The sequence below is a fragment of the Polypterus senegalus genome, chromosome 18 (genome assembly GCF_016835505.1).
Source record: "Polypterus senegalus isolate Bchr_013 chromosome 18, ASM1683550v1, whole genome shotgun sequence".
Taxonomy (NCBI): domain Eukaryota; kingdom Metazoa; phylum Chordata; class Cladistia; order Polypteriformes; family Polypteridae; genus Polypterus; species Polypterus senegalus.
In genome coordinates this window covers 69,252,293-69,267,308 of record NC_053171.1, presented here as the reverse complement: position 1 = coordinate 69,267,308, position 15,016 = coordinate 69,252,293, and the positions used below count along the sequence as shown (strand labels likewise).

The 15,016-nt window shown below is 37.9% G+C and overlaps 1 protein-coding gene across 1 annotated transcript in view; it reads left to right on the top strand.

The window, feature by feature from the left end:
• LOC120518304 (formin-like) overlaps positions 1-15,016 on the top strand; it is a 509,433-nt gene that overhangs the window by 95,907 nt on the left and 398,510 nt on the right. The window contains exon 4 of the mRNA XM_039741029.1: positions 7,546-8,264. Within this exon, the coding sequence (XP_039596963.1) occupies positions 7,546-8,264 (719 nt within the window). The remainder of the gene's footprint in view (positions 1-7,545; positions 8,265-15,016) is intronic.

The window sequence follows — 15,016 nt, the reverse complement described above, 5'->3', positions numbered from 1 at the left end:
ACTTTTCACACAGGGCCATGTAGGTTTGGATTTTTTCTCCCTAAATAATAAAAACCATCATTTAAAAACTGCATTTTGTGTTTACTTGTGTTATATTTGACTAATGGTTAAATGTGTTTGGTGATCAGAAACATTTTGTGTGACAAACATGCAAAAGAATAAAAAATCAGGAATGGGGCAAATAGTTTTTCACACCACTGTATATACATAACCTGACTCACAACTTATGGAATCAAAGCACTCATTTCTATCTCCTAGACTTTTCCACAAATCACTGGCCACCTCTTCCTCCTCGATAGGCAAGGCCTTGTCTTTGCTCTTCATCTAACTTCAAGCTCTTATGACGAAGAAGGTGAAAGCTCATATAAGGCAGCCTAGCCTGTAGGAGCAATTCCAGGATCAGTTGTACTTCACAAGAAACAGTTGACCCTTCATCCCTCAGAAACTAATGCAAAAATAATACACCCAATCCCAATAAGCCTCTGCAAGATTTTGGGGGTATTGCAGCCAAATATTGGTGCTGCCCACTAAAAACTTAGGAAAGGGTCAAAAGGAATCAGGATATAAAACTGGGCTCCGAACGCCAGAGATTGTTTTTTGACCAGGTCTTCAAGCTGTAGTGTAGATCTGTGCTACTGATTTATTTAATTGAGTAGTGGAGAGACATACTGCGCTTTGTGCATATAGTAGGTGCTTAGTTTATTCATTTTGTTGTCATTATGTATTTATTTTCTGCTCGTCCTTCGTGATCAGTTTTGTAGTTGGACAAAGAAGGTGGAAGTGTTTTTTTTCTGTTTTGGTCTTTTCTTCACTTTTGATTTGGGAGCAGTTGTAAATATAACACCTCCACTGATTTTTCTTTTGGGAAGTGTCTTTGCATTGGACTTTGTAAATATTTTTTTTTTTTTTGCAAGACATTTCTTTTAAAAATAGTATGGACATTGCTGGAATAAAACAGATTCCTGAATTTGCATATTTTTTTTTAGTCTGAGCCTCTCTTACTCCATCCCTTGGTTGGTTGGTCTTGCCTACTGACACCCCAAGTCAGGAGTTGCACAACTGGGTCCTTAGCTGGAATGTCACAAGGACTATTTAAATTGAAATCCTGGCAGGGTAAAGATTTCCTATGTATCCTATCTTCTATTTTACACTGCCATCCTGATCACTCTAACATTACTGCATTTGTTGATGTTTTTAGTAAAAAAAGAAAAAGATTTTAACTCTCTGCATTGTCCTTACTACAGTGAAAATGAATTTCAATAGATTCTCATTTACCTTAGAGATTATTATATGCTTTGTCATTCCCTGAATTAAAAGCAGTTGAGAATTAGTTAGAAGAAAGAAGATCCTAAAGATGGTTTTATACATCATTTCCAACAAGTAAATTGTATTACTTTTGTCTTTCTTTGTTTGAATAATTTGTTTTTGAAACCTTGTTTGATTTTTGAGAACAAAATTGCAGTTAGAATCAACTTTACCACACCAGTTATTTTTACTCCCTTTAAATCAAATAAAACTAAGGATATTTTTTTCTTCCAAAATGTCCCTTCAATTTGATAATTCCCCTTGGGATTAATAAACTATCTATCTATCTATCTATCTATCTATCTATCTATCTATCTATCTATCTATCTATCTATCTATCTGTCTTCTGTCTGTCTGTCTGTCTGTCTGTCTGTCTGTCTGTCTAATTCACAGTGTGAGGAATGGATGGATGACAACCAATGCAGTGCCATATGGAACATTAGTTTTCCTGTTGTTTTTCAGTCTTTTTTCAAAAATACCATTTGTTACTGTAATGGCTTATACTAGGGGTCTCAAACTCCCGACCTGTGGGTCATTTCCAGCCCCCCGGCCCCTTCCCACTGGCCTGTATATGATGTCAACAACATAATGCAATCCGGTCTGTGAACGGTAAATTTTCAACTACTTCCTTTGTTTACTCGTTTAAATCCAAACTAGTTTAAAAATATTAATTTTAAATTAAAAAATACTTTAAAATTAATGTAAATTTATTCAGTTCTATCATTTGGTGCAGATGTACGGTTTTTAATGAAAAGAAAGCAAGTTATTTTTTTTTGGAATTAATTTGCTTGGTTGTCAATAAAAAGGATGTCTCTTTCCAAACCAACGTGAAGGTGGGTACTGAATATTACAGTATTTTTTGTGGAATTCAATGGAAATGCCACCTGTCTCATATGCAATGAAAAAATCGCTGTTTTGAAGGACTATAATCTCAAACATCATTACTCGACTTAACACGGAGAACTGTATGATAAGTATCAAGGAGAAGAGAGGGAAAAACTGGCTACTCCGCTAAATGAAGGCCTGAAACTACAGAAAAGTCTTTTTTACAAAGCAAAGAAGGATGCTGATGGTACAGTGGAACCAAGTTATGTGGTAATGAGTTAATCGTTAAGGCAGGAAAGGCATTCACCGAAGGGCAGTTTCTTAAGGACTATATGTTAAAAGTCGCTGAAATATTGTGTCCAGAAAAGACGGGCCTGTTCAAAAATATCTCCTTATCAGCAAACACCGTGGCAGAGTGAATAGGCGAGTTATCAAATGACATTTATGATCAGTTACACGAGAAAGCTAATTTTTTTACTGCATACTGTATAGCTTGACGAAAGCACTGACAAAATCAACACTGCTCATCTAATGATTTTCATTAGGGGTGTTAATTCCCACTTTGACTGAAGAATTGCTAAGTTTATGTCCGATGCATGGCCATACCACAGGCAATGATATATATCAGCTTCTGTGTGACGCGATTGAGCGTGCTGGTTTACCATGTAAGATACTGGTAGGCATCACCACAGAAGGAACCCCGTCTGTGACAGACAAACAAAATGGACTGCTAGCTTTGGTTCAATAAAAAATTAGAAGAGGAAAAACCTGATCCAGCAGTAGTTTTACACTGCATTTTTCATCAACAAGCACTGTGCAGCAAATGCTTAAAATTTGAACATGTCATGTCTGTTGTTCTGAAATTTATTAATTATATCAGGTCAAGGAGTTTACAGCATCGCCAGTTCAGAGCCTTTTTAGAAGTAATTGAGTCAACTTATGGTGATGTACTTTTACTGAGGTGCAATGGCTCAGCAGGGGAAATATCCAGAATAGATTTTTTTGTTGAGAATAGAGGTGAAATGTTTTACGGCAGAATGGATGTTCCTGAATTGGAAGAGCCACAATAGGTCATGGACCTTGCTCTAAAGTTCCAGGGCCCTGATCAACTCATCACAGCAGCTTATGAAAGTGTGAAAGCCTTCACCACAAAATTGAAATTATGGAAAGCACAGCTTTCTAAAAAAATCTCACTCATTTCCCAACATGTAGATCTCTTGTGGAGGATAGCACAACATTCAGGAGTGATACATATACATCTGCTATTGAAAACCTATTGCAGGAATTCAATCACTGTTTTGCTGACTTTAGGTCACACCGAAACACCTTCCAGCTGTATGCAGACCGCTTTTCAGCTGATGTGGAGAGTGTTCCAAGTTTGATCCAAATGAAACTTATTGACTTGCAGTGCAATAATGAGCTAAAACCTAAGTTCAGAGAGGCACAGGGAAAAGCAGACTTGACTGGGCGCCTTATTGTAAGCACATATCTGTGTGAAAAACTTTTCTCAACTATGAACTTTAATTCATGCAAGTACAGGTGTAGGTTTACTGATGCTAATCTTGAAGATGTACTCAGAGTTTCCACTGTAAACTCCATTAGAGCAAATGTGGCAAGGCTGTGTGAGCAGAAACTCTGCCAGGTTTCTGGACAGTTCAAATGTATTCAGGTATTGCATGTGTTATATTAATGCAAAGTTTTGTTAATTTATTTAAGTTAATTTAATGTAAAAAGAATTGTGCAATTTAAAGTATAGTTTGCATTTTGAAAAAATATGTTAGCAATGGAAATAAAAATAGATTTAAAGAATATTAGTATCTCTTGTTGTACTTGAACGTTCATTTTTCCCCTGTATAACATGACAATACCAGCAGTGGCCCGAAACCAATTTGAGTTTGAGACCCCTGGCTTATACTGATGATAAATTTGAAAGTGTGTTTTCAATATGTTCATGAGAGAGATGATATCCATCTGTAATATAATAGTGTAAAAGAGGACACGCGCAAAGATATAGAACTTGGGCACCACCTTGGTGACCCCATTAAATTAGATGAAAAATAAACAAAGAAAACACATAATAAATGAGAAATAGTCTTTTCAGACTGGAGTCCTCAATTCAGCTGAAACATGATAGCAGATTTCTGGGTTGTGAGTTCAAGTGGCAGGAAGGGGAAAGTCCAGGCAAATGGACACAGAAGTGATATCAACGATGGAGGGCTGTCAGTCTTCCATTCTGCAGAGGGAGGGCAAGAGAAGGCATTAGTACACAGCACCAACCCCTCGTCCGTCAGGTAATTACCATCACCAGAACCATTCAGCTGTCTCCCATGTGCATGCACACGACAACAAGTTTAAACATTTCTGAGTTTGGGCAGTTTTTATAGAATTTTGTTTGATTAAGGTAATTACAAAAAAGTCTTCTAAAAATCTATGTGGACATACAGTGCATCCGGAAAGTATTCACAGCACATCACTTTTTCCACATTTTGTTATGTTACAGCCTTATTCCAAAATGGATTAAATTAATTTTTTTCCTCAGAATTCTACACACAACACCCCATAATGACAACATGAAAAAGATTTACTTGAAAGTTTTGCAAATTTATTAAAAATAAAAAAAACTGAAAAATCACATGTACATAAGTATTCACAGCCTTTGCCATGAAGCTCCAAATTGAGCGCAGGTGCATCCTGTTTCCCCTGATCATCCTTGAGATGTTTCTGCAGCTTAATTGGAGTCCACCTGTGGTAAATTCAGTTGATTGGACATGATTTGGAAAGGCACACACCTGTCTATATAAGGTCCCACAGTTGACAGTTCATGTCAGAGCACAAACCAAGCATGAAGTCAAAGGAATTGTCTGTAGATCTCCGAGACAGGATTGTCTCGAGGCACAAATCTGAGGAAAGTTACAGAAAAATCACTGCTGCTTTGAAGGTCCCAATGAGCACAGTGGCCTCCATCATCCGTAAGTGGAAGGAGTTCGAAACCACCAGGACTTTTCCTAGAGCTGGCCAGCCATCTAAACTGAGCGATCGGGGGAGAAGGGCCTTAGTCAGGGAGGTGACCAAGAACCCGATGGTCACTCTGTCAGAGCTCCAGAGGTCGTCTGTGGAGAGAGGAGAACCTTCCAGAAGGACAACCATTTCTGCAGCAATCCACGAATCAGGCCTGTATGGTAGAATGGCCAGACAGAAGCCACTCCTTAGTAAAAGGCACATGGCAGCCCACCTAGAGTTTGCCAAAAGGCACCTGAAGGACTCTCAGACCATGAGAAACAAAATTCTCTGGTCTGATGAGACAAAGATTGAACTGTTTGGTGTGAATGCCAGGCGTCACGTTTGGAGGAAACCAGGCACCGCTCATCACCAGGCCAATACCAACCCTACAGTGAAGCATGGTGGTGGCAGCATCATGCTGTGGGGATGTTTTTCAGCAGCAGGAACTGGGAGACTAGTCAGGATAAAGGGAAAGATGACTGCAGCAATGGACAGAGATATCCTGGATGAAAACCTGCTCCAGAGCGCTCTTGACCTCAGACTTGGGCGACGGTTCATCTTTCAGCAGGACAACGACCCTAAGCACACAGCCAAGATATCAAAGGAGTGGCTTCAGGACAACTCTGTGAATGTCCTTGAGTGGCCCAGCATGAGCCCAGACTTGAATCCGATTGAACATCTCTGGAGAGATCTTAAAATGTCTGTGCACCAATGCTTCCCATCCAACCTGATGGAGCTTGAGAGGTGCTGCAAAGAGGAATGGGCGAAACTGGCCAAGGATAGGTGTGCCAAGCTTGTGGCATCATATTCAATAAAACTTGAGGCTGTAATTGCTGCCAAAGGTGCATCAACAAAGTGTTGAGCAAAGGCTGTGAATACTTATGTACATGTGATTTCTCAGTTTTTTTTATTTTTAATAAATTTGCAAAAACCTCAAGTAAACTTTTTTCACATTGTCATTATGGGGTGTTGTGTGTAGAATTCGGAGGAAAAAAATGAATTTAATTCATTTTGGAATAAGGCTGTAACATAACAAAATGTGGAAAAAGTGATGTGCTCTGAATACTTTCCGGATGCACTGTACGTTGGTCAACAATATAGAGTAAGCAGAAAACTGAACATAATTATGTATACTGAACAATTTAAAATTATAAAGCATCAGTCAATCACTGAGTACAGAAGAACCAATCTATCAACAAAAAATATATCATTCTACTATATACACAGTACAGGTTAAATCCCGTTATAACGAAATTTTCAGAATAACGAATATTTTCTGGTCCGGACAAATGTTCATAAAACATTATGTTAAACAAACCTTGTTTTAACAAAATGTAAATCTCAATACAACAAGCGTTTTTTCTAACAAAAATGGCCATTGAAGATAATAATGTGAGGCAAAAAATACCTAATGCTGCTCCTACATTTTCCAAGCTGAGTCTTGGGACCCCTGCCACAGGTTGTCTCAAAGAGAGAGAGACAATCTGGTAGCAAAATTTCTTGTCTCAAGTAGTCTCAGCGAGCATGTAGGTGCAACATCATACACACACACAAATTTTGATTCAATGCTACCCTGTGGGTAGTTGTGTTGTGTGCGGATACTGTACTGTTTGAGTTTCATTGCACCTCTCAAAGTTTTCTTTTAGATGAACAAAAAAGTGAGAAACAGCCTCGGTTTACACCGAAAGAAAAATGAACCCTGGAAAAAGCTGATTCCGGAATGAAGAAAAATGTCATGCTGAAAGCATATTCGAATCTTCATCTAACATCTTGTGTTTGTTCTGTGTTCATACCTGTATTTCTATTTAATAAAATTACACATAACCTCTAGTTTTCATTTTGTGTTCATACCTGTATTTCTAGACTAATGTTACATCTAACATCTCGTATTCCTTCTTTATTTTCATACTTGTATTTCTATTAAAAAAGTTATGTCTAATGTCTCGTTTTCATTCTGTTTTCATACCTGTATTTCTATTAAAAAAGTTGTGTTCATACCTGTATTTCTATAAAAATATTACATCTAACATCTTGTATTCATCCTGTATTTTCATACCTGTATTTCTATAAAAGAAGAAGTTACATCTAACGCCTTATTTTCAAATAAAATAATTTTGCAGTTTAAGAAGTGCTGTATTTATACAGGTAGTGTCAAGCTTGGGTCACAGAGTTGCACGAGAGACATGAAATATGATGTGTCTTCCTCCAGCTCTCTACACTTGAAATCTTAAATAAGCAGTGTGCCAGTTGCTTTCTTTTGTATGAGGATTGCTAATGAAATTGAAATACGTAGATCAGTATCATATGAGCCACTGCAGAAAAATAATGTGATGAAGGAGTTTTGAAATTTCAACACCACCTATAAACCAAAACCATAAACCACCCTTAACTTTCTATCTTGTCTCTCTTGTACAGAAAGAATTTGAGCTGAAGATCTTTGAAGTAAGAGGGGAACATGGGGAAAATATTGCAAAGCTTGACGAGGAAATCCAGAGGCTTAAACAGGAACTTGACAACAGTGTGTACAGGGCAAGAGGAGAAGTAAAAGATACCTGTGTGTCCACTGAAGATGACATGCCTCCAAAAACATTTCGTAATGTATGTATTCAGACTGACAGGGAAACCTTCCTCAAGACACCAGAAGATGAAAACAAGGTTGTCCACACCAGTCAAACTGTCCCTAAAAAACTGAAGCCAGAGTCACTAAATCTTGGATTGAAAACAGAACAAGAACAAGTACCACCTGACCCATCCAACCACTTAAAACAAACTAGCCTGTTACTTCCACCTCCTGCTCCACCTCCACCACCTCCACTCGCTCCCTTCCATTCTGGTTTGGCTCCTCCTCCTCCCCCCCCTCCTCCTCCACTTCCAGGTGCTCCGCCTCCTCCACCACCAGCACCTCCTCTTCCAGGAGGAGCACCTCCTCCCCCTCCTCCTCCATTGCCTGGATTTGAAGCACCTCCTCCTCCACCTCTACCAGGAATAGGTCCACCCCCTCCTCCTCCCATGTCTGGCTTTGCGGGATTTGGTTTTGGCTTAATGTCAGAAAAGGCACCTCGGAAACCTGCTGTAGAGCCTTCATGTCCAATGAAACCCTTGTACTGGACCAGAATTCAAGTCAAAGACAACAGGTATGTCTCTTGTAAACAGACATTTATTTCATGGAGCATGTTCAAATTAAACGGCACTAGAAAGTATAAAATAAACAAGAAATAGAGCCTGGATGACACTATGGATATGTAATGAATTAACACAACCAGCTAAATTAAAAGTTTTTGATAATATGTAATGCAGTTGTTAGTCAGCTAAAACAGCACAGTAATTACTGTTCAATAATCTATCAAGCACACCTTATTTTATACAACACATTCACTGTGTGCATCATCATAAACATCTTCCCAAAGTAAGCAGCATTGCTATAAAAAAGTAAACTACCTAGGACATGAATACAGTATTTGCAAACAGTAGGTTGAGCTTGGAAAGTCTGTGGTATTAAGAGAAGAGAATGCGGCACCATGAAAACAGATGAGTCAATTAAATCTGGGAACCCGTAGCATAGTTACTGCCTTAGAATGCATTTTAATGAGGTGATCCTAGAAAGAAAACCTAAGGAGGTTCCTCCTTTGTTTCAAATTAAACATTACAGTTGACTGAACATATCTAGGAAGAAAATATCTAGGAGTAGTTGCCACAGAATTTAAAGAAGGTTTGCTTGGGCTTCTGTGTTGAAATATTGAGACAGCAAGAAGCATGGCATCAGAAGATCTTAGCTGCCTCTTATGTTTATAAGGGTAATCTTTGTAAACAGATCTTCGGATATGTTAATTTAATCAGCATGAATTATATATTTGTTAATGTTGTGCTAATGCACATGCTACGCACAGCTCTGACAGCATGCTTAATACAAATGAAGGTCAAAGCAGAAGGAGTTGATGGGCTGAATATTAGCACTAAAGAGTAGGGTGGATAAATAACAAAAGAAAAGGTGGTGTCTTGGACAGGAAAAAAGAAACATGATCTCATTTAACTTGTTGACTTAGGTCTGAAATGAAAATTAGGCAAGGCTGAAGTAAGATACCTCAAGTGCTGGAACCAGGCACTGTGGCAAGAAAGTTAAAGGTGGCTCCAATACCAGCCAGGAGTGACGCTGGCATCAAGAGGGCGGTAGGGGCTGATCTGTTGCACCCAGCCATTGATCTTTTTCTCAATTATATACATGACAGTAGCAGTAAGCTCCTAATCCTTTTGTCACTGATCAGTGTTACACCATTATGTGAATGTGCGTGAAAGCCCAAAGGGACCACTGCTCTTGAATTTGGTATACATGTAATCACAGAAGAGACTCAAGACCTTGATATGATAGTGTCAGTTTAAACTTAACGGGTTCACCACAAGCTACTCCACTGTAATATAAATTGAGTCTGTGGACTTCATAAAGGAAACTCTCAACCCCGACCTCCAAAATAGTTTACATTTACATGTGCATCTGCTTGAATGTCCCACTCACCTGCTCTCTAAAGTTATTTGAGAGTTAAATGAAAAGAGTGCTATGAGAACAGCTAGTCCTGGGTAGTGGTGATGAGCTGGTGAAGTACCTAACAATTATATATATAAAAAAAAGCAAATCAGATGCATCTGATTTACCTGAATAGTATAAGAGAAAAGGAGGATAAAGAACAAATCATTTTAAGGTAGTGATCAGCACTAGAACATTAAAGTTATAATGAAAGATATTTAGAAAAGATAGGCAAGCCACACGGGTTGTAGGATCTGGTCAACCGGTTTAAAACACATTTTTGGATTACTTTGTCCTTTAAGTCACATAGCCAGTATAATTCAACCTTGTGGAAATGAAAAAGGATTCTGAGCACGTTGCCTTGAACACTCCAGAATGATTATTGTTGACATTGGTGGTGAGTGCCAAAAAACAGCTCTTTCAAAAGCATTATATTAGCACTAAGGAATATGGTGTGTCTCCAATAAGGGAATTAACAAAGATTCATCATGATAGATATAAATTGTTAACTATGTCTAAATATTTGTGAGAGGCAGCCCCTTTGTACTCAATATCCTATATAAAGAAGGTTGTGTTTTTTTTTGTTTTTTTTACCATTTTTTCACAAGCATAAGACAAGTTCCTTATCCATTTCATCTTGGTCTCTTTTGGTTTTGCTTCCATTAGTAATACTAATGGTACTTCTCGTCTTATCAACCTGCAATTTTGCTGGGTTCACATTGCAATCATATTTTCTGTCTGTGTCTATGCCCATCATGGTGTGTGGGATGACATTGACAGGTGTTATGTCAGAAGGTTACTTGGGAGATCCTAAGCCCTTCTACCTTTAGTCATATAAAAATTGCTTTCAGTTACTCAAGTCAATAAATTCTAATTTGTATTAAGATACTTTTTTATTTAAGTGTTTAAACCATGAATGACAGAAATGTGTAATTTCTGACTAAGTCACCCTTTAGCTTTTTATCAGTCTGGCATCCTTTCAATTTTTTTCCAGAAGCATCCATAGTATTGTCTCACTAATGAAGAACACATGGGGACGGTCAGGAGAAGTCATCAAGTTCAGCTCCTGACCTCTGCTGACTTTCATTATAGATCATACAAATTTTAAGTGTTTGCTCGCCTCATTCCTCAGCAACAAAAAAAAAACCCAGAAGTGTTCAATTACTGACAGCAGTTTCTTTGAAACACTCCTTGTTCTGAATTGGACCAGAAAGCAGAGACAAGTTGTGCTCTATTCAGACGAGAACTCCACTTAATAAAGTTCTTGCTTCATGAACTAGAAGTCATCAGGGGAAGCACTGCACTGAAATCTCTTCTGAAAACAACAGGGGCCAGATCACAATAACCAACATAATAGTCACTTAAGAGAAATAAAACAGATGAATTTTAAATTGTAAAGAGCCAGATGACAATAACCAACAAAACAGTCACCCAAGAGAAATAAAATAGATGAATTGTATATTGTAATTGCAGTGCATTCTTATGCAGAATGAGGGAACTGAGGGAGGGGGTGTGGTAGGGTGGTCAGGTCAGTTTAATTAGAAACATCTTAGATAATTCTTTGTAGGTTTGACATAAACATACTCTTGAAATAAAAAGGTGGAAAAAGTAGACTGTTTTGTTTGGTTTTGCCCCTTATATTTGTTTTTTTACTTTTGTTCATTTTATGTTTTAATGTCCCATCCAGGATTGGTTTCTGCCTTTCATTTAATGCTCACAGGTTAAAATGCCATTCATTACAAATGAAGTAAGTGGGTTTAGAAAATGAATGGACAGCACAGTGGTGCAATAGTGACTGCTGCTACCTCACTGCTCCAGGAGGCTTAAATTTGTTCCCTTGCATGGTCATGTATGCATGCAGTTTGAATGATTGCTTCTCAGTTTTTTCTGTCATATTCCAAAAAGTGTAGGACAGATTCATTGGAAACATCGATTTGAATGAATGTACTGTAAGATGGATTGTTAATGTGAAAAGCTGTGGTAAAAGTGGATAAATGACAAGTGATCAATGACATTTTCTGATTCAGCTAATCAGTAATTTGTGTTTTCTCGAAAACTGATCAAAAAGTTGTACTCACAATTTGGTGGGTCCTTTATTTCTTCACAAATGCAGTTTAGTCTGTTTTCCATTAACAGTTAAATTGTGTATAATTGGTGGAGTACACTTTTTTGTGGCTGTAGTTTTCCCCAATAATAAAGAGAGGTTGAGGATCTCACTTAATACGTACAAGATTACATGGAACTGATTTTATGCTGCCAGCATCATATTTTAAGATGGGCAAAGACTAATCATCTTTGGCTTGGGGGAGTTTGTAGGTGTTATTTTTTGTCTGTTGTTTTAGTTGTCTCAGCCTTGAATATCTGTCTCGCAAGATCCAGTAAATAGAAAATGAAAATAACCAGGAGAATCGCAAGTCAAAGAACAGGCCAAATGTCAAAACCAGGAGACAAGGAGATCATTTGTCAAAGTCAGAACATGATCGAAAAAATTTGTAGTCAAAAAATACCACACATCCGTAAAAAATAGGAATGATCTTTTTAAATCAGCAAAACAAGGTTTATTTGTCAAACTCAAAAAAACCCAGAAATATACTGGAGAGACCTTTGTATTGTTGCAAAATTGACATCACAGATGAGCATACCTCGGAGAATTCTGTGAGAGACCTCCATGGAAGTTTCAGAAACAGAAACCTAACATGACAGTGCCCAAGAGGGAAACAAAATGACATCATGATAAAATATGATTAATTAATTATTTTTTTCAGGACAGATTCTTGACAAAGTTAAACCCTAAATTTAAATTCTTTCAGTCTCAAAATCTTATAATGCATATATAGATTGATAGGAACTGCCCAGGAATTTACTCAAAAACTTTATTAAGCATGAAAGTGAAACAACAACACAGGAGAATAAAGATCAGAAATACTAACCCAGAAGCAATTATCTGTACTGCACACTTTCCAGCAAACCAGATAGTTGACATTAGTACCTTGACAATAAAGACTGAGAAGGGTTTGTACCTGAGATTCTTCAGAGCCCTCCACCTGTACAAGAGCAGGTGGCTTTTTTACATAAGTAATAGAGATTCAAATTTACAGGTTTCAATCTAGAAACACTTGGGAGGTCTTATGAATTTTGTAATACACTTGCAATGCCAGACTGTATTGATACTGGACCTATTAAGCATATGTATGCTGGCTATTGTGACTTCATCATGACCCGGCAAACACTAAAATACAGTCAAATGAAAATGTTTGGGAACCCCTTTCAGAGGTTTATCCTGTCAGTTTAAAATGTAAGGAATTTAATCAGGAAATGGAAGGCCACAGGCACAGTTGCTGTTAAACCCAGGTCTGGCAGACTAAGAAAAATACAGGAGCGGCACATGTGCAGGATTGTGAGAATGGTTACAGATAACCCACAGATCACATCCAAAGACCTGCAAGAACATCTTGCTGCAGATGGTGTATTTGTACATCGTTCTATAATTCAGCACAATTTGCACAAAGAACATCTGTATGGCAGGGTGATGAGAAAAAAGCCCTTTCTGCACTCACTCCAACAAACAGAGTTGCTTGTTGTATGCAAATGCTCATTTAGACAAGCCAGATTCATTTTGGAACACAGTGCTTTGTTTGGACTGATGAGACAAAAATTGAGTTATTTGGTCATAACAAAAAGCGCTTTGCATGGTGGAAGAAGAACACTGCATTCCAAGAAAAACACCTGCTACCTACTGTCAAATTTGGTGGAGGTTCCATAATGGTGTGGGGCTGAGGGGTTAGTTCAGAGACTGGGATCCTTGTTAAAGTCAAGGATTGGATGAATTCAACCCGATATCAACAAATTCTTCAGGATAATGTTCAAGCATCAGTCAGAAAGTTGAAGTTATGCAGGGGTTGGATATTCCAACAAGGCAATGACCCAAAACACAGTTCGAAATCTACAAATACATTCATGCAGAGGGAGTAGTAAAATGTTCTGGAATGGCCATCATAGTCCCCTGACTTGAATATTATCGAAAATTTATGGGATGATTTGAAGCAGGCTGTCCATGCTCGGCAGCCATCAAATTTAACTGAACTGGAGACATTTTGTATAGAAGAATGGTCAAAAATACCTCCATCCAGAATCCAGACACTCATCAAAGGCTATAGGAGGTGTCTATAGGCTGTTATATTTATAAAATGAGGCTCAACTAAGTATTGATGTAATGTCTCTGTTGGGGTGCCCAAATTTATGCACCTGTCTAATTTTGTTATGATGCATATTGCATATTTTCTGTTAATCCAATAAACTTAATGTCACTGCTGAAATCCTACTGTTTCCATAAGGCATGTCATATATTAAAAGAAAGTTGCTACTTTGAAAGCTCAGCTAATGGTAAAAAAAAATTCAAAGAATTAAGAGGGGTTCCCAAACTTTTTCATATGATGGTATATGTGTCCTCCTCACATAGTAGCATCAGGTGACAGGTTGCCCTCTGTCAATAAGAAAAGTGTCTCACCTTGAGGTAAACCTGAGGATAGAAATACCTCTTGAACTTCTGTGTGTAGCAAACCTTGTTTCAACTGTGCCTTTTCCAGCAGACCGACAGTTATGTGTTGTCTTCTTGCCCTTTATGCTCTATTTCTGCACTTACCCCTTAAAAAGGGTTACAGTTTGCAGCTGCAATGTGTTTGCACCAGGAGTACAATCCTACTTACTGCTAATATGACTTTCTTTTTTGCCCAACTAAAAATCACCCTTGTTTTTCTATCTATCCCTGGATAGGCAATGCAAGCAGAGGAACAAGTTATATACTTTATTCATTCATTATAGCGTTAACATTACTTAATATGCCATAAGCAGAAGTATAGCAAATGAGTAAGACAATTACACTTTACAACCTGGATGGTTACCAGCTGTCACAGATGGCACTAACTGAAGCACCCAAAGTGTAACAATGTACATGTGTTTTGCAGCTCTTGAGGTTTCACTGTTGTAGATGAGGTGGTTCATGGCATGGAGATCTCCTGGTTACTATATTTTTTCAGCTGCTGTCACAATCTTCTTCTGCTTCTGTCAGCTTATTTGTCTGGCCTTAATGAAGGTGGTCTAAAATGTTTCATTTCCTGTTGTGAAATTGTTAAGAGCTTTTTGGGTGTAAACTGTACTTCTGACATTTAAATGTCATCATTTGATTGACTTTTTTGCTGATTTATAAACATAGGTACACATTTATGCTAAGCAGCTCATGGTGTATAAATAGTTCTTGCTTTTTCAGCCAATTCAAAGCAGTTCTTAAGTTTTAAGAAAAGCGCATCAAAATTTCTTATATATTACAAAGCCTAAAAGTACGTTAGCTGAGGAAGCTTGCATCCATAT